The following is a 25,333-nucleotide window of genomic DNA, read 5'->3' on the forward strand; positions in this document are numbered from 1 at the left end:
TTTCCCCTGTTTAAAACTAGAAGCTGTAATTTTTATTTTTCTTTTTGAGTTATGAGAAGATCCTGCTACTAACTAACATCAGCAGGAACAAGAGCATTTAACACTTGACAGAACAGTGCTTTTAGCCTGAATGTTTTATCTTACTTTACCAAACACTTTGCACCACTGAAACACAATGGCTAGATATCACTTGCTCTGTTTACACAACCCTCACATCTAAGCTGGTAGCAAGAAACATCCCCAGGCACACTGAAGCATTATTCAAATATATTAACATTTGTTTTAATTAATACATGGATTACTTTATGATGATAAATTAAGAGCAAATATCAGTTCTTTATTTACAATTAACAACAAGCTTGTCCCAGACCGTAAGTGCTTCAAAATATGTTTAATTCATAGTAGTATTTGTGTCACATATATTATAGAAGAAAATTGTCAATTATACTTTAGTTCTCTAGAACTACCCTTATTTGGTTGGCTGCTCAATCCTCTGTTTATAATGTAACTTTTCAGCAGGATAAATGCATTAGCTAAGTCTTCGGTCAAAATAAGAAAATAAGGATTGAATATTCAAATCTCTGGAAAAGTTATTAACTTTGGTTTCCCATACAAAAACCTAATCAAACCTCTGAATGTTCTGGCACTTTTAATTTTAAAAATCCATTGAAAACTGAATATAAAGGTATGACTCCCCTGAATTAACATCCTACCTTAAGGTTCTGTTCCCATAACATCCCAGGTCTCCAATACCAAGATCATCAGCCATCAATAAAATTATATTGGGCTTTGAAACACTGTGTGTTTTGATACTGCTTATGGCACACTGGCAAATTATTAGAAGTAAAAGGAGCCCCATCTTCTTCCTGGTGTGTAAGAGCAGGTGGAAAATATAATAAATAGATCGTTAATTTAATTTATTATTACATTTTGAATAGTAAAAGAAAAAAAAGATTGAATATTTTTAATTGGCGCTTTTTTTCTTGAAAGTTTTTCAAAACATTTCCTCTCTCATATTTCTTAAAAATAAAAATGCATATTTTAGTGTATGACTAAATTTTCCTTCCACTCCTTTACACAGATGTAGCCTTTAAATAAAGACAAATAAAGAACTAGATAAAACCTCAGTGGCAATTTTGCATATACACATGCACTATGCAGCAACAAATCGTAAGAGCTAACAATGCTTGAGGCTTTATTTTTTTGTGTGTTTGTCTTTTTGTTTGGGTTTTTTGTTTTGCTTTTTTCTAGCTACAAATGTTATTTGAGGAACACAGAATCTGAAATCATTTAGGACCAAAACTTTCAAGGCTCACTGCAGAAAAAAAAAGTTAATCAATTCCACTAATGAAGTAAATGACTGAATTTCTCTTCAACAATGAGGAAAAAAGCCCAGCTGAAGTTTCTGGAAAGGAATAAATATGATGGAAAAGAGGGTGAAGAGATGCACTATGAAATTATTCTAAGGAGTGTTTAAGAAAAGGCTCTTTACAAACATAAATACCAGGGTTTATAGCAAAATCAATTAAAAATTGATATCACGTTACAATGTTCTATAAGAAGTGCTCATGTCATATCAAACTTAAAACAGGAAGAAGGATGTATTTTACAGCATACAACATATGCTTTTATGGTAAAAGCAGAGCATTTGCAGATGTACATGATATGAATGCTGTTTTACCATAATCAGAACTTGTCATATCTCTGTGCTAAACTGTACTGACCATGCCCTGGCTAAAACTGAGCACTTTCAGGCTGTAGCAGACTGTGCCAGGCATCAAAAAGAACAGGGACTCTATTCTGTCTCTTAGCAAGATTCCCATAATTTCTGGATGCAGGCAGCCTTTTTCAAATTCAGGCAAGGCATGAGTCACATCTGCACTTGCATTATGCTCAGAAAAGAAGTGGAAGAAACCAGCACTAAGGTAGAAATTTGTATGTGAAAGAATCGAAAAAGAAGATAGAATAATTTCCAGAGAGAATGGGGATAGCTGATCAAGAAAGAAAAATCTTGTAAATCAATGAGTTATGTAGTAACTGGTGAGAAGATGAAGAAGTCAAAACTGAAAGACCTACTACAAAGAGACTAGACATCAAGGGAGACAAATACACAGTGAAATGAGGTGGGTAAAATTATTTGTAGAGGAGACAAAATAGGCAGAACTAGAAGAGTTTACTCTGACTTTAATAGCAAGAATGGAAGGTGAGAACCAACTGGAATGAGAAATGCAGGCAGAAATGAGGAGAAATGGTAGAAGAATGAAGGAACTGGAAGAGATTACAGTGAACAGGAAAGCAAAACTGAGGAACAGAGGTGAGAGAGAACTGGAAATGTCTGGGAGGAAACAGCTGGGAGTTATGAATATGGTCAATGAAGAGAACTGATTAGAAAGAACCTGGGAAGATAAGATCTTCTCTGAAAAGATAAATAAACATGATTTGCTTCCCATGCTTTCCAAGAGAACAGTTAACACCCAAATTGACCCAAGAGGACAGGAACTGTTGCCAGATCCTATGTTCCTACTCTTATGTTCTGACTGCAAAGGTCTCAAAGGCCAATAGAAATGGGCATGTTGAAAAAGGGGACATTATATGTTGGTGAAATTATGTAGGGAGCTGCATGGATGCTTGCGAGGCCTGCAGAACATAGCCTCATTTAATACCTCCATTTCTCATTTTGTACGTAAGCCAAAAATAGAGCTATTGAAGGTTGTCTCTCATACAATACTGCTGGATATTTCTCTACTCTGAAGGAGTATTTGTAGATACTCTCACAAATTGAGCTACTTGCCTTCACCTGATATCATGTCCCTGAAGTGAAATCAACAATGCAACAGGGAAAAAAATAATCCAAACAACTATGATTTCTCTGGTGCACTCTTTCTGCATCAGATTTTTGTGTGTCTTGAAAGGATGTGCATAGAAAGCAAGAAAAATCAGATGGATGAAATTGAGTGGAACAGACAACAGCAAAGAAATTCAAAGGAGCTAAAAGGGAAGGACGTGAGAAGCATGAAGCTTTGAGGATGCTGAGGGCTGTCTGCATTACACCAGGGCATCTCCTGGTGAAAACACAAGCATGTGTAGACCTAACACGAAAATGATAACACAAAATCAGATGAAGCTTCCAGCTAACTAATATTTCCTCTCTGTCCAGAGACAATTTAAATTAAGAAAAGATTTAAAAAAAAACCCGGAAAAAAATTATTTTACTAGCACACCTTTTTAGCTTTTGGCAGTCAGAATTAAAGGCATTTTGGACAGGAAAACATTGTAATGAATATCTCTCCATGGATCTTTTGACCTTCATGGAGTTGTTACAGTCTATTTATAATTAATTAACTTTTTGTTTGGTTTGGTTTTTTGCATTGAAAGTATTTGATTTTATTTTTTTATTTCCGTAACACTCTTTAGATGTTCCTTCAATAGGCATCAGCTTTAAAGGTTTGTGCTTCACATTCATCTGGCTACATTTTTCCTTATTTTTAGCATATAGGGCACATAAGTGCAAGTTTTAACATCTGCTTCGCGTTCCCCATGATATAATACAACTAGAAGTAGCTTCTTCCTTTCTGAAGGTGGCTGGTAAGTTTAATAAATTCAAGAGGTGCTTAATCTCCTACACCCACAGCCACAGAAGAATTCATATTTCATGTATCCAATTTCAACCTACAATACTTTAATCATTGTATAGGAACATATAGATATGCACAGAAACACAGATCTGTCAATATGCACATACACGCATGTGGGGACATATACATGTCCTAAATTTCTCTACATATCTCCAAATTGTATTTTTGGAATTCTAATACATATTTTCTATTAGCATTAAAAAACCCCAAAGTATAAATATGTAAGAAAAAATGAATTAAAGAAAAGCCCCAAGCAGATATAATCCAATATTTCACCAAACATTTATTTTAAATTTTAATTTTCTTCACTAAAAAATGCTGGTCAAAGAGTTGGTTTGTTTGTTTGTTTGTTTTCTTTTTTAAATCAGGATAACTGACTCAAGATATGGCTGTCATAGAATTACAGAATACTCTAAGTTGGGGAACTACAGTTAAAAGGATTATCAAAGTCCAACTCCTGGCCCTTCACAGGGCATCCCCAAGAGTCACACCATATGCCCAGGAATATTATCCAAACACTTCCTGAACTCTGTCAGGCTTGGTGTGGTGACCACCAACTTGAGGAGCCTGTTCCAGTGCCCAACCACCCTCTGGGTGAAGAACCTTTTTCTAATATCCAACCTAAACCTCCCCTGGCACAACTTCTCGAGTCCTGTCACTGATGACCACACAGAGGAGATCAGTGCATACTCCTCCTCTTCCCCTCAGGAGGAAGTTATAACTGCAATGAGGTTTCCCCTCAGTGTCCCTTTCTCCAGGATGAACAAACCAAGTGATCTCAGCTGTTCCTCATAAGGCTTCCCCTCAAGGCTCTTTGCCATCTTTGCTGCTCTCCTTTGGACACTCTCTAATAGTTTAATGTCAACTGTGTGGCACCCAGAACTGTCCCCAGCACTGCAAGGTGAGGCCACCCCAGGGCAGAGCAGAGTGAGACAATCCCCTCCCTTGCCTGGTTGGCCATGCTGTGCCTGAAGCCCCCCAGGACAGAGTCGGCCCTCCTGGCTGCCAGGGCACTGCTGGCTTATGTTCAATTTGCCATCGACCAGGATCCCCAGATCCCTTTCCTGGTACTGCTTTCCAGCCTCTCCTTCCCCAGTCCGTCCGTACATCCAGGGTTTCCCCAAACCAGGTGCAGAATCTGGTACCTGTCATTGATGAACTCCATATAGCTGGTGTCCTCTAATTTGTTGAGATCTCTGCAGGGCTTCTCTGCCTTCAAGGGAGTGAACAGCTCCTCCCAATTTAGCATCATTGGCAAGCTTATTTAGTGTACTTTTCAATCTTGTATTTTTTATGAAGATGCTGAAGAACACAGGGCTGAGGATGGAGCCCTGCAGAACCTCAGAGGTGACAGGTCACCAGTCTGATGTCACCCTTCACTGTAACCCTTTGTGCCTGACCCATGAGCCAGCTGCTCTCCCATCACATGATGTGTTTATCCAGCTGTGTGCTGGATAATCATCTGACTACTACAAATACATGCATCTTTACAAGAACAATTAAATGAAGATCTTTCAAACATCTCTTCCCAACTGAATCATCTCAGAATTTTTTATTAACTTTGATAAAGCAATTTATCTGTAAACTACTCTTTTAATGTAACAGAACCCTTTGAGAAAATGCTTAATACACTTTATCCTTGAAGGTACAGTATTTTCTGATGAAATAAACAACATTTAAAGATATTGACCTAATTAAAAAATGCTGTGCTATCCTTAAGCAGTATGCAAAAAAAGAAAAAAAAATTACCTTGCTTAACTGAATGTTCGAACTCAAAAATTTCCCTAAAGTCATAAAAAATCAGAGTAAACAAACTAGAGAAAACCCTTCCCTTCATAAGATTCTGCAGAGAAAATTCTTCAGCTCAGTGAGAAACAAAAAAAAAGAGTAAACTTACAAATTTTAAGAAATCGCAATGTAATCTTATGTATATAATTGATTATTTTCTGGTATCAGTTTAAGATTTGCTAAATTCTCTCAGTTAATTCCTCTCTTACAAGTCGGTAATATCTGTTGAATCTTTGATGTAATATAACTGCTTTTCTGAAACTTTTCATTATATTTCAGTACGCATCTTAACTATATACATATATGAAAATCTGTATTTATTTGACTAAAGTTGTCTCATTGCAAGAAAGAAATTTCACTTAATATAAGCCGGGAAAAGCATTAAAACAAATAATTATTTCTTAACTGAAAATAATTATTGAATCTGAATTAAATAGAGACGAAGTCACAGAGCCCCTATCAGACCTAAGTTTAGTTTAGGTACCCTTTTTAAACGGTCTCTCAAGAATTTTCTACTTTTGTCTCAACTAAATTACAGAATTTAAAAGCAGTATTAATAAATAATAAACACTCTTTCCAGCAGCAAATTATAACCTGGAGTAATATATCATCTTTTGTGATCTAACATCATTATTCTATTTGTAATAAAAATCTTATATAATTAGATACACATATTAGAACACATACATTTTTACACTGCCACTCTTTCACAATATTATCTGTTAGCTCATTAAAATGTTGATTTTGGGCTCTGGTCAGCAACATAAGAAAGATCCTTGAGATAAAACAGGTAGTAATCTTATTTGCCTGTTATGCACCAACCTCAGAACGAAGAATCTTTTAAAATGAAAAAGAAAAAAAAGCCAATAATGAGTAATTAAATAGTAGTGACTATGCCATATCACTTCCTGGAAACTAGATGTAAGTATCCAAAACAATTATTAGAAATCTATCTTACATACTTTGAGGGCTTAGCCAAACTTAGCCATGATATTTAGCTTACTTAGTAGTTTTGAAAGATGTTGAATCAGGGTTTTTTTAACATACACAGATGTTGAATGAAATGACTTTTTGACAATGCCTTCTTCAAGAGTGTCAAATGGATGTGCAGAAGAACCTACGTGCCTACAGTTTTGCACTTTAGAGTTAAGCAATCAGATAAGGACTGTAAAGCTCTGCAAGACTGTGACTCTTAGACATAAAATTAATAGTTTGGTTACATCAGTTTGAACTGGACAACATGGAAACCACAGCTTCATCTCACTGACCAGTTACAAACTTCACCTTTGCCTAACTGCAGCCAAACTAGTTTCTCTTGAGTTTCCATTCGTATCCATTGCAGTGTTTTAAAAAAAAAAAGTAAATATTTAAATATTTAAATATTTAAATATTCAATTCAATTCAAATTACAACTAGTATTGGACTAAAACACTCAACTTCACCAGCACAGTGCCTTCATAGGTATAGTGTACAGATCTGAAGGTTGGTATTTAAGTCCTGCTGTAAGTCACTGAAGGGACAGTAGCACAACCAAAAACTTAACTGAATTTTATTTCCCCTCAATTTGAAAGCAGTTTCTAAACCCTTTTCACTGAAATTATAGCCTTTGGATGTCTATCAGAGGACAACATGAAACCAGACAGAAAAGAAACCCAGACAACTTAACCCCAACCAAAAACCACCTCTCTCCCCTGAATTACTTAACGGAATCCTCTGGAGTCTGTCAAGATCAAAGCTTTGGATTTTATAAAACCATATTCCTCTACCTACAATCACTCTTCTAGACAGAATGGTTTACCAGAGAAAATTGCAGGGAAATGGCCAGGTAATTTTTCTTTGCTACATAAGGCTAGCAAGTAACCCATCAATAAAATGACCCAATATGTTATGCTATTTCCAGAATGATGCTTCATTTAAAGAAAAAAGGCATTTGAATTAGTTTGTTCTCAAAGAGTTATTATTTTTATACAGTTCTCTTGTTATTTATACTTTCATTATGATAACACTTAAGGACTCAATAATGCTGATTGTAGCAGACAGAAAAATTAAGACAAGGTTAAATTTAACCAATAGTGATTTTACCCATGTAGAACTTAAGTACCTATATGGCCCACAGCAAATGGTGCAAACCCATCCATGTGAATTTATTCATCTTTAAGTTTGGCATTTAGTGTGAGCTAATTACCTAAGCCTTCCTTTTAATTAGTAGGAAGATACAGGCACCTTAAGAGTTTCTTCTTAAGACTAGGATAAATAAATTTTGGAAGGGACGCTCATGACCTTTTCCACAGACTAGAAACACTTAACACCTAGTTTAGACTTGATTTACACGAAAGTAATAGTTACATGAAATAAATTCCATCCTGATGATGGGTTGCCTGTATCCTCTCAGCATGAAATATGAAAAAAAACCCTTTTTGTAATAAATAAAGATGAAGTTTTTCAATTAGTATGATGTGCTCTACCAACCTTACTGGTGTAATAATTTCTTATTCTGTGAGTAGTAATTCCTACTAGAAATCCAAGAATTTGGGACAACTCCTCATGAGTATTAGTAGTGAATTTTTCCTCCAAGGGATTCATTTAAATATTTTTCCTTTCCAGACTGCATAGAAATATGATGAATATTCCATTTTAAATATTTTATTCTTTCATTACTCTAAAACGAAGGAGATAAGAGTGATTAATCCAACAGCAATGCCTATTTTATAGGAATATTGGTAATTCTCTAATTGAAGTCAGCGATAGCCAACAGGTATTTAGGTTACAGTCACAAATCTGATTGGTAAAATAAACTTTATTTTGAAATAGTTCTAAAAGAACAGAATTTATTCAAGATGGATGATATATAAAGAAGCTTTTGTCAGGGGTGACCAGCCAACAGACTGTGAGCTCAGCCCATCTACCTCCTGCCTACTTTCCTATGAGCGGCACACACAAGGGAACCACAACAGTCTGTGACTCACCAGTGATCACTAGATCCTGTTACACTCCATGAGGTTCTTGTCACAGAAACAAAAAAAAACTTCAGTTCCTGATACATGGTAAGAAAAAGTCTGTTACTGTCCATGGACACTGTTCAGCAAGTCACATGGACAATGAACATTATGGTCATAACACCACTCAAATGTAGAAGTATCTCAGACATTCTCCTGATGCCCATCATGGGAAATTCATTCATTCTAATCATGGAGCAGTGATGCACATGTTTGTCCTGTCACGTAAGGGGTAGAAGAAGAGGTAGGTTGTTTTGACAGTGGAGTTGCTTTGACGTTCCAAGGGATGCCTCTGTGAGGACAGACCAGGAGTTGCTCTGTGCTGAACACAGTTCCAGCCAGCTCTGTGATGGACCCACTGCAGACCACAGGTGAGCCCTTAGGGAAACATATTTAAGAAAGGGCAAAAATACTGGTAGGGGAGGGAGGAAGAGAGAGAGAAGGCTGTGAGGAGCAGTGGGAGAGGAGGAAGAAGAGGAAAGAACAAAACAGCCAAAGCAGTAGGAAGTGTCCCACACTGGATCAGGAATGTGCCCAAAGGCACTGTGGTCTGTGGAGCAACAAGAGGTAGCACAGGGAAACAGCCAAGCACTGACTACAGCTTTGTGCGCCACCCATTGCCTCCCTGAAGGGACTGTGTACAACCTACAGCAGTAACACAGCAGCAGGTGTCTGGAGCGAGGGTGTGGAGACCAGGAAAGTGAGAGGAATCTAAAGCTGAACCTGGGAGAGTGGGAGGAAAACTGTTTTTCCTGTAAGATTAAATGTTTGTCCTTTTTTTGTTTTGTCTTGTTTCCCAATACTCCACCAAATTAAATATTTATGCTACCTATCAATAAATTAACTTGTATTCCCCAAGTGGTTTTGCCTACAATGTGGATTTTCCTGCCTTTATTTTACCACCAGTTTTCTCACTTGCGTTCCTTCTGATTTTTCCCCATACCCCTGGAGAAGGAAGGAAGGGAGTGAGCAGCTGTGTAAGCTCTTGGCTGTTAGCCAGGGCCAACCCACCACATTTAAAATGAAAAGGAATAAATGGATCCAATGGCAAATTACTTTAATTGATTATCAGGAGCTAAAAATTTATTTGCTGTTATTGAATCCATCTAGATCTAAGAGTGAACTTTTTACCAGGGAGAGAAATGGCAAAGCTCATTAAGAAAAAAATAACTTGAGACCAACTGACTTACGGTGTTGCTGCCATAAGCAGGAGGCTCACAGAACATAAACAAACAACTTCTCCTTCCTCTTAATTTGCATGGGTAAGAGACATTAAAAATAGACAGGTAGTGGCTTATTAAAAATCTAGCTCCTTACCTACAGTTTCTAAAACCGGAAAATCCAGTTTACGTTACTTTTGTCCTACAACTAATATATATGGAATGTTGTCCTCATTCTGCAAATAGTTATGAATGAAATTGTTTGGAATTTTTTTGACAAATGTCTTTCTAGCAGGGAAAAAAAAAGTGGGTTTAAACAAAAAAAAAGCTTTTTCTTTTTTAATTGAGGCAATTTAAAAATGAAATTGTTCTCCCTTCCTTTTAAATGTGAAAAATAGCCTGTTTAGCATTTACAAGCACTCACAAGTTACTTACAATGTGAAAACAAACCACCTTTTCTGTTCTTTTGGCTGGGAGATATTTTTACTGCATTATTTTACTTGAGTTAAAAGATTAACTCTCAAATTACCCAATTTTTAGCACCTGCTGCAAAAATTAAAACAAATATAATAGCTTTATCCATTCACCATTTCTATTTTACCCCCTAATAACATAATGAAAAAAGGGCTTCAGAAAAGAGGGGAGGAGGAGACTAAGATGGTAAGTAATTTTCTAACCACTTTTAATGAAGAGATACTCCACTAGCATTATTCATAAAACAATAAAAGTATGAAACAGCTTAAAAATAAAATACAATCACTGCAAAACAAAATTGAAAACAATATGTAAGGATCATGAAATTAGGAGGTCTTACAAACCAGGAAAATGTTTACCTTAGAAAGAACATTTATACAATTAGGAAAAGAAGGATGATGAGCTGCATAGTGGCTATATAGCTGTCTGATTGCACATGACATAGATGAAGAGTCTGCTAAAAATGTGGCAGACAAAAGGCAAAGACATTTACAAAACAATACATATATATACATTAACCAAATTTGTATCCCAGTCCAAAGATTTGATCATTTACTAATTGCAATAATCCTACAAAAAGACTTTCCCATCAATTAAAAAAAAAAAAAAAAAAAAATTGTGACTATGTTTTGCTTGGCAAAATATTTGAGGGATAGACTTTAAACATCATAGGATTAAGTAAAAATTAAAATTAATATCTTAAAATGAAGGATATCCAAAACAGCAAATAATTCTAAGACTAAACATATATATCTACGATACAAGAAGAGGCTAAGTAGATCCTTAGAGACAGACAGCAAATAAAAATACCTGAATAAACAGTGTAGAAATGTAAATATTGTATTACAGCAATACAGGAAAACCAGCAATTTAAGACAGAGGTATCCAGATTTATTCTGCCCTGTGCAAGTAGAAAATTCTTGCTCCTTCCCTTCCTTCCTCCCCTTCTTTTTTCTCTTGTTCTTTACTCTTTGCTTACATAGGAACTCTATGAAACTTGTAAATTCTTTCTGTTAAAATAGAACAGCATTTTTTTTTTGCACATAGGAGTTAAGGCAAAATCCCAACATGATAAAATGAAAATACCAGTAACTCAAAACTACAGCAATTTATTTCATTTTCACCTTATTTTGAACAATATTTTAAGATCATAAATTAACTAAAAGGCACTCAGAAAAGGCATTTTTCTATTTTCTTATGGCATACTTTTTCTTGTGGTATACAAGCATTAGCTTTTCCATTAACATTTGGAAGTTTCTCAGTAAGAGCTCCAGGGTTCTCATTATGTTTTGGCTTGGTCTGGAGCATGCTGCCAGTATTTCTGAAGCAAATAACATACTTTTCCAATTGTATGAGAATGTTTTTAAATAAGTTTTTAAGAAAAGATGTTTTCCTTTGCTTTGTGCCTTTAGGTACAACACAACCTTATGTGTTTGAAGGATGGATTCTGTTCATCAGCGAGAAAGAACATATCAATTCCTCTGTTCAAAATGCCTTTTTTCGGGACAACACTGCTATTATTAGACAACTTCTACACTAGAGAACACACCCAGTTGTCTATTATAATAATACAGGATCTGGAGATGCTAAGAGTTACTCTTGTGACTAACCCATGTTAATATCTTCCCATTTTCTTCATCATAGTAGTCAGTCCTGTCAGCAGTGCAGAATATAAACAACAGAGAAAAACAGATCTGTTTGAGCTCTGTACCCTAAGATTTCCTTATGAGTACAGCTAGTCAATTGATTCTTTAGCATGGTAGACAAAAAGAAGAGGCCATTTTTGCACCAAATTTGAAACATTTGTCCAGGATGCATGCAAAAAAAATCCAAAATCAGTATCACTGCATACCTGAAGCTGTTCAAACTTGTGTGTTTAAAGCCTAGAGTGCCATAGACAATTCTTGTTAAGGACTTTCTAAAAAGCCATCTCAATTGTCCTGTAGTCCTCATCTCAACTGAACTTCTCACCTGAACTACTTTAACTACATTCCTCCTCATCCCCAAACTTCTGCTCATACAATCAAGAAGCCACTGCACAAACTCTTCTGCAATCCTAATCTTTCCAAACCATGGAAACTATTTCAAATCCCTTTTTACTCAAGAATCCCATATCAGTGTGCCATCAATGTAAACTGAGGCTGAATACCTTTTGGATGCAGTGGCTGGACTCCTCCAATTCTGCTTGCCCAGGTGCTGTATTTTCAGTGCCTCTCTAGCACTGGTCACTCCTCCCAATGCTGCTGTGCCTTGCCGCCTGCCTCCTACATGACTTCCCTCAACACAGGCTCTTCCATGGGCCAGCAGTACACAGTGCTCCCTACTGGTGACTGGGGCTCTCCCTGTGTTAGCACAGCCTCAGCTGTTGGACTGACGGGGCTTTAACACAGGTCTTACTAAAATCCACCTACAGAGCATCCTAAGGGCAAAAGCAAAATACATGTTTGTGAGAAATCAGGATGTATGGAATACATATTATGAATGAGTCATTACAGAACTGCGTAGCAAGCAATATGTATGGTCAGATTCTGTTCCAGCGCTTGTTTAGGTTACGTAGGCTTCGCTTTCATCTTCCTCCTTGTCTCAGTAAGGTTGCTCAAACACAATTTTTTTGTTTAAGCCTGGCAGATACAACATATCCAGAAGTCATGATTTTTTTCCTTACCTTTTCCCTTTACCTATTACCCTTTGCCCTTCTCTATCTCAGAGATTCCTCCTGCAGATACTCTCCGCTCAGCAGCTGGGTTTACTCCCAGTTTGCAAGTTGAATGTGTACGAGGTTACAAAGGAAAATAATGGATTTATTTAATATACCTTTAAAAGTTACAGGCAAGTCTTGCGGGCTTCCACCTTTGAACTGAATGGACTTTTTCAGACTACATACACTGCACATGAACCAGTCACTTCAAAACTACAAGCTTATTTCAGAACCTACCCCCTCCAAAACTATTTAACAATTCATTTCCATTTGATCCTTGAGACAGACTCCATAATCAAAATTACATAAACTTTTAACATTACTTTTTAAACAACCAGAGCTTAAGTGCTAAGAAAAAAGCTGTGCTGTGGCACAGCTGGAAAACCTTCTATTTCTTAAAGACCCCGCTTTCTATTTTCTTCAAAATGCTTTCACAATTCAAGTAATTCAAGTATATTGTTTTTAATCTGTTCAAGGCACAGAAAGTTCTACTCCATTGCAATACTTGATAACAAAGTGCATTCTGCTACAAAATGATTCGCCACTATATTTTACAGTATCTTATAGAAATGAGTGTACGGTTACACCAGTCTCCTTTTCATTGTGAAAAACACATTATATTAAATTAATGCAGAAAAGACAACACTGAATGTTATTATTTCTCATAATTGCTAACTTCCTGCCATAAAGAATTTCTTTGAGCTGTGAAAGAATATGAACTCCAACAGATATATATAACATACAACATACATATACATACAACATATACATAACATAGAACAACATATAACCCCAATATTTACAGTTAAGCTATATATAAATGACAGACTTTAGGGCAGAAAGGGTGTTTTACCTTGCAGCACAGAATTGTTTCTTTTTGCCTCTCCTATGCAAACAAGATGGCTGTGCACTTATCAGTATATGGGTACAAAGTCCAGTCATGTGAAATGAAACAGAAGAGTGGAGGGGAAGGACAATACTGAAAAAGATAATGTCTAAAAGACTGACAGGATTTCTTGATAAGACACTGCTTCACTAGTATGAAACAATCTCAGCATGTTCTCATAATGGATAGAAACATATGCCTAAGCAAGATGCTTGTTCAGTTTGTTACTAAAGATCTTCTGTTAGACTTTTTTGTGAATTTGCACTGTATTTTTGGAAAACAAGGGCTGTGCCAGAATCTCAGCTACATTTCTGCCTTTGGTACACATAGCAAGCATTCCTACAGAATATCTATGAAGCAACTTCGGACAAACTGCACTAAAACACCATTTAAAGTATAATTTCAGATCAGTGTTTTTCAAACTTTTCCATTGGAGGCACAGAATATGAATATTTGAGACTCTCTTTTTATTTTTATAAATACCATACACTATAGCCCATCCTAGTTTCTTTAATATGCATTGTCTTAGAAACTATATGTGCTCCCAGATTACTGCTTCCAGAAAGACCAAGGACCCTAATGTGAAAAATCATTCATTAAACTTCAAAAAAAGTCCTAGCTAGCTGACATATTACCTTCTTTCTCAGCTATTGTCCTCCTCACCCCATTTATGTATTTGTTACGAGAAAATTTAATCAGGAAGAAAAAGATGGATGTCCAAAGATGTGTGACAACCACTGCTGATGAAACTTAATGGAATCCAAGCCTTACAACCTAAGCATGAAATTTTACCTATTTTCCAGGCAAAACCTGGGAGCTCACAATGACTGAGAAATTAAATTGAACCAAGATTTTTGAGCAGCTGCCTAAATGCAAAGTTTAAATTACGTTTCTCTGTGGTTCAGGAAATCAGTATGGCTTGTCCTGAGCTTTTTTCTGCATTTTTCCTCTATATAAAAATAACATTCTACTATAACAACTTTGAAAGAATTTTAAATTACCAACCTTTCCTCTGTTTCAAATACTGATTGGAAATGGTAGATTTACCTTAAGCCTTTGAAAAACTGCACTATTTTCTTACATTTATGCAAAGCTTTAACAAGTGAATATAAAGACAATTGTTAAAAAATCTTGTCAGTCTCTCTAAAATAGCCAATTACTTTTCAATCCCTTTGATTAATGGTATTTTTGGATAAATAATATTTTAGAAGGTACTAAAAAAAACCCTGCATATGGATAAAAGAAGCATTACTACATCATGATGAGAAGATGATGAGAAGATGGGAAGCAACACCACCGGAAAAAGAGGTATGTACACCTCTTGTGTACATACACTGCAACTCTTAAATGCATAATAACTACTTACAGTAAATTTCATTAAAACATTATTAAGCAACAATAATTCAAAACCTTGTGATTTTGTAAATTAGAAGAAAGTAATGATAAAACAAGTATATGTATGACAAAATATAGATAAAATGAAGAAAAAGCAGATCTGTCTGTGCTAATTAGCATGACAATTCAAGGCATTTGATATGGAAAACCAAAATGCAGTGTATAAAGATCTATTCATTATAACTGTAACAGAATGCAAAAAATTACAATGAGTTAATGAGCGAGAAAATAAACATCGTCTCATATACAAATTTGAGTACTGAATGAAGACTGAATAGACGGGGTGGGTTTGTTTAGGTTTCTTCTCCGTGTTTGATTAAACATCACTAAAGGGTCCTAAAGTGACAATTAGTTGCTGACTTCAAAGCTTAAGCAGGAATGAAAACTGAAATGCCAACGGGGAGGCTGCATTTAGCCATGGCCAATAGAGTACTATGTTACTCAGTAAAGTATTCTCCAATGATCTATATTAGTTAATGGATTATATTATCCATTTTGGCCACCATTTTGTTTTTGTGGTTTGGGTTTCTTTTTCCGCATAGATATGAACACAAAGTCTACTTTTAGAAACATTAGAATTTTAGATTAAAATTAAATTAGAAACATTATTTTTTAAGGTACTTTGGACTTCTGGCCACAAATGGGAGTCTGTATCTACCAATTTATTTATGAATGTTCATATGTATAAGAGTTCAATTCATTTAGCTGGTATTTGAATTGTAATGTATGAATTGGTAAATTAATTTGTGTATGGGATGAAGAGGAAGAAGGATGCATGATTCAAATTACTGGAATATAGTGGTAAGGCAGAGCGGCAGCAAGGCAGATCTTTTGTTTCAGCTCATCAAAACACCTCTGCCAAAGTTTTAGAAGTTTAGGATCCAACTTTACCACACCACTACATGTCCATCTACCATGTACAGTACAGTGTCTTGGTAAAAACAAAATATGATACACTGGTTTATTAGCCTGCCTGGATGTTGGTGCACATGTAAATGCTTCTGCTTTCACATTGTATTTTACTTAGATTCAAATGAAACATACCAGCAACAGAGGTAAAATGAAACAAAGGGTATTTGTTATCTCGTTATCATAGTGAAACCCAAGGAATATAGCTAATTTCAAAGAGTATTTTAGAAAGACACATAGAACTTAAAGATAACAATTTTGCTGTTCTAGGGACTTTGTACAAATTGGCTTGATTCTAGAGAACACTAACAAATCTTCAGTGAAAAAAGATGCTTAAACTTCATTCTTCAGCTTAGTCCAAAGAACCAGTGGCAAGTTTCCCTCTGAAAATTCTGCAGTCATGTAGGTATCTCAATAGAAAGTCATTACATGAACTTGTGAAATCTGTGGATTGCACAGGACTTTTATACAGTTCAGATGAAGACCCAAAGGGTTTTATACATAGAACTCTATGACACTGTCTAATGTTTTTTTTAATGGTTGTGATTAACTTTTGTTAAGACTTACATATGGGAGCTTAGCTGGAAGAATGAGTTGGCTACGCCATGAAAGAATAAAGATTCAGGTTTTGTAGTTTCTATAACTAGAGTTTCTGACAATCAAATAACACTGGTCTAAGCTACTGCAAGTCATAAACAGAACAGGATTTTTAATGAAAGATGGGCTTGAACAGGTAGGAAAAATATTTTTCATTTGATCTACAAGATAATTAATTTTATTTCCTGGATGTGATGAAGTCAGAAAAAGCATATGGATATTCAGGTCCCCACACTCTGTCAGGTCCTTCAAGAATCAACAAACATCCAAATACTGAAAAATTGAAATCAGGCAAGGTTTTACTTTATTTCCACCAACTTCAGAAGTATTGGTGCAAACATCACCCTAGTTGATGCTGGTGGAAATTTGGTGACAAGGATGCCACAACCTGAATGGAGCTCTATGCCCCCTGAAGCCTGTAGGCTTTCCTTCATGCTCTGCAACTCCAGAATACACCCGAATCGTGTCCCATTTCACAACCACAACACAAGCTTAGTTTTGGCATGGCACATTAGGATATATAGCCATCTTAATATTAAAAGTCTTGTTAATAGCTTTTGGAAAATTGCATTAGTCTAATTTTTCCAGATGAGAGCATAATTATTGGCATAAAAAGGAAAAGTCAGTGAAAAACAGATTATGGAGCCAGGCTGTCAAATAGAGTCATTAATATAATACTTATTCCCTTCTGCTTGTAGCAGTCACTGGTCTAAATGACACATACAACATTTCTGAAACAGGGATACAACAATTCATTCTGTGGCACAGATTCTTGCAGATATCTGCCTCATTAGGCTTGCAAGATAGTAGTTTTTCATACTTAAAAATGTGTAAAGATATTTTGAACTGCATGAAGAGGTAATAAGTTTTTAACGGGCTAGAGATATTGTCCCGGATCTCTTTCACTGAAGTATGATACTGACCCCTTTTAATTAGTGAAACCACATATAAAAGTGAACCATAATGAAAATTTTAAATTGGACAAATAGCAACAAAAGTTTTGAGTTTTTGGCTTGGTACAACATGACTGATCAGCAGTAAAAAACAAACTATGGCAAAGGCAGTAATTAATCTCCTATATTAATTCAAAGGTGTTGCTCTATCCAGGACTAAGAAGGCAGTCTAATAGCAAAAAAATGACCTTCTATTTTTCACTTATAAACCCCACAGCTACAGTAATAAATGTACCCACATGCTGGACTTCTCTAAGGATACAGAAAACTTAAAATGCTGAAGAACAATCAAAATGCTAAAAGCTTCAGAAAGCATAACTTATGCCAACAAGTTAAAGAAATTAAATTTTTAACATTAAAAAAAGAGAAAGAGTAGAGGAAAAACACAGGATAACCTAGCAGAGCAAAAGATTCACTGAAAGATTCAGAAAATTTTAGGCATAATGTCTGGACAAATATTTTAAGCCCATACAATTCTACTGCATAGAATTCATCCAGACCTTGAATGTCTCTTGTGGTCTTACCTGTATGTAAGTACATGAAATGAAAATCTAGGACTCTTTCAAACATGCAGCGCCAGTGTAAGCAACAATACACCTTACAGAACTCAAAGCAAAATGTCTGAGATTACCTGATTAAGTGGAGCTAGTTGTCTTAGGGAAAAAAGTCAGGGACTGATTGGCTTGACAGCACTTGAACTTCATTGCATTCTTCTAGGTATCACAAGCATCTAACCATCTAACTGTATCAGTACTTACAACTGGTATTCCTTGTTTAATAAAGGTATTATGAAAATAAGTGTCTGTTGCTGGTCTTCTACAGAGAACATTTCAACTGAAAGTCTAAAATAAGAAACACAGCTACATAATTTCCTCATCTGTTTTGTTACAATACACTGAACCTAATTCCTCAAGGTAAGTAAACATAAGCTGAACTTAAAGTAAATTGACAGCCTAGTAATGGGACTATTTCCTCACCCAAAAATTAATCAGTGCCTTACACCGCAGTGGCCACAAAGCATATTTGACACTGCCTGTGCACAAGAGCATGTTCTGAGGTATACTACCAGTACATTTGTGTGCCTGTACGTGGGAGAAAAAGACAGGGCACTAGCTTCTCGGGCAAGAGAATTTAAAAAATTGAATTATGACTTGGTTGGGAAGCATACTAACTCCAGCAGCCAAGGAAAAGTCCCACCTCCCATAGCAATGAAAAGCCTGGATGTCTAACACAACTCCACTTGCAATGAAGCTGGCTTACTCTCCTCGGCATTGCCCCTTCTCTCTCCAACATCTCTGCTTCCAGATCAGAGTTGCTACTTCATATGTATCAGCATAGTACTATTGCTTTTCTGCCTAGATAGCTCTAGAAGCTGAGACCACCAGAATCACTACAATGAAAGAGATGTCACAGTACTGTATGATAGCTGATCTCCAGCTGCCTCCCTGCACTCCCCAGGCTGTCAGCATGTTCTCCCTGATCATGCAGACATTCTGGGCTGAGTGTCAGCCAGTTCATTTATCTATACTCAACTCTTCTGTATAGATACAAACTTGCAATGGCACACAGCCACAGAGCAGACAGAATGTCTTAGCTGTGGAGATTCAACTCCCCGGTTTGTAGCATCCCAAGTAAGGAACATGCATATAGAACCTGAACATGGAGCAGCATTACAGATCAGTGGCTTAAGAGACCTTGTGACCCTGAGAATCACAATTCCTTCTGTCTCTTCTCCATCTGAAGATCTAATTACCACAGCCTTTGAAAAGGTTGAGCTTAGGAAGCCAAGACTGAAAGGGACCACTGGAAGGGTGACTGCCTTCAGTTTCACCTTTACTGCCAGCAACCAAGTGATAGATGACTTGCTCAGAAAGGTTCACAGAATGTGCATTCCACATGACAGTACAAATATATATTTTTTTCCTACAATCTGTAACAATCAAACTGTTGTAAAATGAACAAAAAAGACAATTAAATCCACATGTGTTGGAGTCTGAGATACAGACTGTGTGCCCTTGCTTTTAATATTTAGTTCCAAGATTCAAAGAAACACTGAATTTCATATAATATGAAATTCATGTGCATGTTTTCATGGTGATACATGAAAACAAATGTTAAAGTTAGATAGGAAATGTGTAAATGTGTAGATTAGAAATTTTCTTAAACCACTGGGTGAAAAAGTAGTTTAGAGAACAGGAGACAAGATGGAGGATTTAGGGTGTTGTCTCTTGTCCTTCTTCTTCCTTCTTCATGTTCTTCTCCTAGGGGTTTTTGGGTAGTAGTAAGTGATTGGGTAGAAGATGTCACAGTGCAGCACACAGGTGTTGGGTCATTGGGTCACTAAGAAAAATAATTTAGTTGGCACCTGTTAATTGGGTAAATGGACATATAAAAGACCTTGAAGAAGATCTTTGTTAGCCATTTTACCCCTTTTCTATCATAGTGCACATAGCTCCTTGTACCTTGTAATGCTGATAAGAAAAAATAAACAACTGAGACCGAACGAGAAAAAAAATCGCCTCCCTCTCATCAATCTTCAGTTCAAAGAGAAAAAGAACCCAAATCTAAAAGTCCCTAAACGGACACACATGCAGACAAGAAATAAAACCAAGTTAATAACAAGTATTTTAGGTTCCTGTAACAATGGGTTGTTAGATAAATAAATTAAAGTTACATAGCAAAGCTGTATCACAGGGAAAAGAAGAAGCAGGACACAATACTTCACATCTTATCTGGGAATGCAATCTCCTCTGTCATAAACTTTCTGATAGTTTAAAGCTTAGCAGCAATGCCATTAGGCACTTCAGAATGTTCATTACAATGATGCTGTTAATCACCTCAACAGTTTTCCTGTGTGCAGCCAATATTTTATTAGAAGACCAAAAGGTACGTCAACGAGCTGATTCACAATCCATACAAGATAATGCTTCCCAGTGACCTTAACAGAAGCAAAATGGCCCTAAAGCATGATATTAAGGCTTTCTCTCCCAGCTTCAGAAACTTTGTTCTGTTGTACAATTTATTGATAATAAATACAGCAATTGACATCTAAAAATATCGAAGCATTACCCCCTTGTCCCCTCTTGTGTGCTTGGTTAACTTTTCTAGAATTTCACCTCTCATTGAACCTTTTTATAGTGCCTCATCTAAATTTATTGAGATAAACACATGTGAGAAACACGTATCTTCACTTCATTCTTCTGCAGTGTAACACATCACCTTTCTTGCCTCTGCAACTAACACACTTGTAACTGGTGGTCAATACCAAAATCGAGAAAACAGATGGCTCTCCTATCCCTGCTTGCTTGGCTGAGAAAAGACACATGTGATTGATTAAAAGAGCATATATACCCTTTTAACTTATGTAATTAATAAAACATGACCTAGATCAGGAGTTGCACGATACTATTTAATTTCTTTAAGACATATGGTCATCTTCCATTTTGCACCTATAAAAACATGAACTGAAACAATAAAATTCATCTAATTCATAATCTTAACGCAAAAAGCTCATGTTTGGTGACATCCAGCACTGAGAGGGGTTTCAGTTTCTGAAGGCTTATAGGCTTAACTATATCAACTGTTGAGAATCTCAGCTGATACCTGAATTTACATATAATTCTAAGTCATTCCAAGTAATTTGTTACTAATAGTGGGTTTAACAGCTGTTTATGTAAAACATTATGAAAGCTTTTAAATTACTGGATTTATTCAAGTCTTTTGATTCTTTTTTAATATTCAAACCAAAATGGCTTATAATCTGTTTATCCTCTTTGTCAAGATGCCTGCAGAAAAAGAAAAATAAAGTCAGTCATTTCTGTGTGAAACACATAGTGCATGATGCTCCTATGAATGGCATAAAAAATAGGTAAGTGAATCCATGCTTCAAGCACAATATCAAATAGAGAAATAGGAAACTGCAATTATCGAATCAAAAGTATTACCTATTAAAACACTTCAGCATATTCTGAAGCTTTTGCTCTCCAGGAAAGAACTCAATCGCATAAATTTTTCAGCGATGTACAAAACTCTCAGCCTCAAAGTAAAGAAAGCTCAAAAAATATAGAACTTAAGAAAAGGTTAAGAGGACCAAGTATGTAAAACATTGTGCTGCATATTTAATAACCCCATGGCACCTGAGTATTTTCACTTTATCTCACATTCAAGAACAATAAAACCAATGAGCTTTTAATGTATTATTACAAAACCAGAGGAAATTATTTGTTTGGCATTAAGTAGGGCTTAAGTAGGCAGCTAACTTACAGTTGCTTAAAAACCTGGACATGCAGATATATATCTGCCATATTACACCATATATCTGCTTTGGTGTATGCCCAGATAGCAACTTTAATTAATTTTAAACATGTAATTTTTAAGGAAAGGAAAGGAAGCTAATTGTGTTCTTCAGACTTTACAGGATTCAAGTCTAGTTACCAAATTACATCTTAGTTATTGAATCCAAGTTCATATCTCAATAGGTATACATCAGGTTTGTAGGAGTATAATTAATTATTAGTGTTCATAGTTACTGCACCTCAACTACAGTATGCTTCCCACAACTCTAAAGTTACTGACATCCTCATAACTCAAAACCAGCTTCAAATAAGTAATAAAAAATAGTAGCAAACAAAAAATCAATTGCATAATTCTCAGTATCAAATTCTCAATATCAAATTTTCACTCCCTTTCAAGAAAAAAAAAAAACCAACAAAAAAACAAATACTACTGGTTAGTCATAAGACACAGATTTTTAAGACAGCTCAAACAAAACTTAGATCAGCACATTCTCTTACTTATCTATCTAGAAAACTATGCTCTACCATGAAATAAAAGCTGCTTGGACTTTTGCTTAATTTCATTCTGTTAGTGAAAAGACTTAGTCACACAGAATAAACCTAAACAGTTGTCTATATTGGGAAGATTCTCCTTTGTTTGAACACAGCTTTGATGAATCAAGTAAGCTAACATCACACTGATTATCACTGATGAGCCACAGTAAAGCAAAGAAAATTGAGGTCATCAGCCTGTCAGCAGTGTGACAGTCTTGAAATGTGTACCATAGGATTTGTAACCCAGACCATTTAACCCTAAAAATGTTCAGCTTCTGTGATTGCCTATGACATATTTCTACTTTAAATACTGTCAAGTTTAGCAAAACCCTTGTTTTCCCAGATTAAATGGTAATTTAAATGCTATAAATAGTGTTTTTCTCCCCCTTTTAGGAGGCTAGAAGCAATAGAAGTTGTGATCAAATACTTTTTTTCTAATGAAAACAATAAATCAAGGTAACAAGAAAAAGCTACATCCATTGAGTAATACAGGTTTAACTCTGTCACCATACATACAATTTAAAACCAGCTTTTTAGAATATTTGCTAATTAGAAAATTGATAAATCTACCTCAGGTACCACTGTCATACAACATCTTTACTCATCCTCTAAATATTTGTCACAAGTGTACACTCCTACAGCAGAATCACATTCTTTCTCAAGACAGCACAACACTACCATTTTAAGTATTGAAATTACTATTTTTTTAACCCCTTTTAAGAGGTTAACACTTTTTTTGACATACTGTATTCAGGATTTTACCTCTATTGATTCTAGCTATGTTCCCACCTAAGTGTGCTACAAAAGAAACTATAAATATTTTCTGGAAACAAAACTGGAATATTAACTTGTTGCACAGTGTTTATTGCAGAAACAAAACAGCCGTGGGCCTTTTTAATACTCATATATTGTAAAGTTACAAAAAAAAACCCCAAAAAACTGAAAGCATGGGAGCCATTTTCTTAAATCTACAAAGGAACCAATTTAATAACTTCACATGGAATTTTTAAAAGACATTGAAGGTGCCGCACACAATCCTTTTCCTAGCCTACACAGGGCCTAAGCAGCATTATCATTACCAAATGAGACAAGGTAAAAAAGAGAAAACCAACCCAAAACTCAAAAATCTTTGTTTGAAAGTCAAATTTTATTATTCAAAAGGTACAAGCAACGGCCAAGGATGTTTTATTTGTCTTCTTATTTCCCAGATAGGAGAAGGTGTGAGAAGCATTCTGTGCCTACATTTCACACAAATGTAGGGTGTGTGTACTTGTAAGGGATAGGTTTTGGGGTTAAGTAAGATGCTTAAAAAGGATAAATTAAAATTCAAATATAGCTATGTGACACCTACAGTTAAGGTTTTAAAAGACCCCACTAACTTGCAAACATGGTGAAGCATTGCCAATTCGAATGAAGGCACCGTTAGGAAAAAAGAATTGCTGCAAAGGCTATCTACAAATGAGACAGGACTTCCCCTACATGAAGTTGCAACTAACCACTGCCCTCACACAGAACAGCATAGCAGTACACATCTTCAAGCCAGTATGTCACCTCAGGAGCCTGACACAGCTCTTTCCATGTCTGCAATTGGTGCTTCAATGATCTTCATGCCCAGTGGAGAGCCACCTGCATAAAAACATACAAAAGGAAAACCTGATGAGGTTAAGCGCCTTCTTTACCTCCCAGTAAAAATCCGATTATGTGCCCAAGCAGGAAGAAGAGCCTTGTTTCTTGAACTTCCTAACTTCTTTAAGGTTTTAGAAAAAAATACACAACACCCAAACCAGTCTTCAATTAGCCATTCTTGCACTAAGCAAGCTGTAAGAGATTTTCTCCTTCCTCACAGATTTTTTCTCCCCATTACTTTACTCTTTCCTCACAGTTTTACACAGATTTACACCTTTTTTTTTTCAACTACAATCTGGTGGTAATATTACCCCTGCATATCTCTACACAGGCACGCAGAAGAGACACTGTCTAATGCGTCAGCTTGAAAGCAACTATTATGTCTTTCCCGCCAGCAGCACCAGACGGGATTTAAGAATCACAAAATAGGTTTGGTTGGAAAGGACCACCGTGGGTCGTCTGGTCCAACCTCCCTGCTTAAGCAGGGTCATCCCGGAGCACACAATTGCACAGAATTGCATCCAGACGGTTCTTGAATGTTTCCAGAGAGGGAGACTCCACAAACTCTCTGAGCAAGAAGCGCTGTTCTGCAAGAGAAGAGGCCCCAAGAAGAGAAATGGACTTTGCTGAAGAAGTAGAACAAGACAGACCAAAGGTACCGCTGGCCCGGCCCGGCCCGCCCCAGGAAGCTGCCACAACCGCCGCCCGTCCGACCGCCCCGTGCCGCTCCCGGCCCGGCAATCTGGCCCCGCGGCGGCTCAATCTGCCTCGGCCCCTGCTGCGCTCCGGCTGCTCTGCCTCGCCATGGCCGCTTCCTCCTCCTCCTCCTCCTCGGCGGCCGCGCTGCGCCCGGTCACTCACCTGATCTTTGACATGGACGGGCTGCTGCTGGGTGCGTAGCCTGAGCCCCTCTCCCCTGCACGGCCGGGCCCCCGCTCTGCCCCGCGCTGGTGGGCTCCACCGCGCCGCCAGGCCCGGCCCGCCTGCCCGGACAGCTTGCGGCCGTAGCTGGCGGCAGGCAGCCGCTATGCTTTCCTTTCCTTCCCTTCCCTTCCACCTCCGCCTCCGCCTCCCGCGGCCTCAGCGGCCCCCGCTGCACTGCTCATTCATGGCCTCCCCGCTCCGGGCAGGCAGCCAGAACACCTCGGGCGGCGCTGCTAAAACCAGAGTGAAGGGGATTAAAGCAACAGGAAACGAATTCATTCCTTCTCCTCCTTCCGCTACTTGCTGTCTTTCGGGGGCAGATTTCGCCTTAAAGTAACAGACCCGGGGCTGCTCTGGCTGCCGGAGGGCTGAGCGAGGTTGGGGTGGCTGTGGGGAGAGCGGTGAGGGGCAGCTTGGGGCTGAAAGCCAGGGAGAGCGGGTATGGAGGAGAACGGGCATGCGG

At 37.0% G+C, this 25,333-nt stretch overlaps 2 protein-coding genes across 6 annotated transcripts in view; one reads left to right on the plus strand and one right to left on the minus strand.

The window, feature by feature from the left end:
• Window positions 1–25,124, minus strand: part of STS (steroid sulfatase) — a 103,882-nt gene extending 78,758 nt beyond the window's left edge. Inside the window, exons 1-3 of one of the 5 annotated variants that reach the window (XM_058863018.1) lie at window positions 24,808–25,124; window positions 23,872–23,946; window positions 714–866 (exon numbers count right to left, since the gene is read on the minus strand). In XM_058863018.1, the coding sequence (XP_058719001.1) occupies window positions 714–859 (146 nt within the window). In that variant the 5' untranslated portion in view covers window positions 860–866; window positions 23,872–23,946; window positions 24,808–25,124. Of the gene's footprint in view, window positions 1–713; window positions 867–13,604; window positions 13,650–23,871; window positions 23,947–24,596; window positions 24,714–24,807 lie in introns of those variants that run through there. The other 4 variants (XM_058863026.1, XM_058863035.1, XM_058863042.1 and 1 more) reach the window with 4 other exon arrangements.
• The window catches only part of PUDP (pseudouridine 5'-phosphatase), a 73,213-nt gene continuing 72,578 nt past the window's right edge, over window positions 24,699–25,333 (plus strand). Inside the window, exon 1 of the mRNA XM_058863062.1 lies at window positions 24,699–24,838. Within this exon, the coding sequence (XP_058719045.1) occupies window positions 24,751–24,838 (88 nt within the window). The 5' untranslated portion in view covers window positions 24,699–24,750. The remainder of the gene's footprint in view (window positions 24,839–25,333) is intronic.

The sequence above is a fragment of the Poecile atricapillus genome, chromosome 1 (genome assembly GCF_030490865.1).
Source record: "Poecile atricapillus isolate bPoeAtr1 chromosome 1, bPoeAtr1.hap1, whole genome shotgun sequence".
In the NCBI taxonomy this organism is placed as follows: domain Eukaryota; kingdom Metazoa; phylum Chordata; class Aves; order Passeriformes; family Paridae; genus Poecile; species Poecile atricapillus.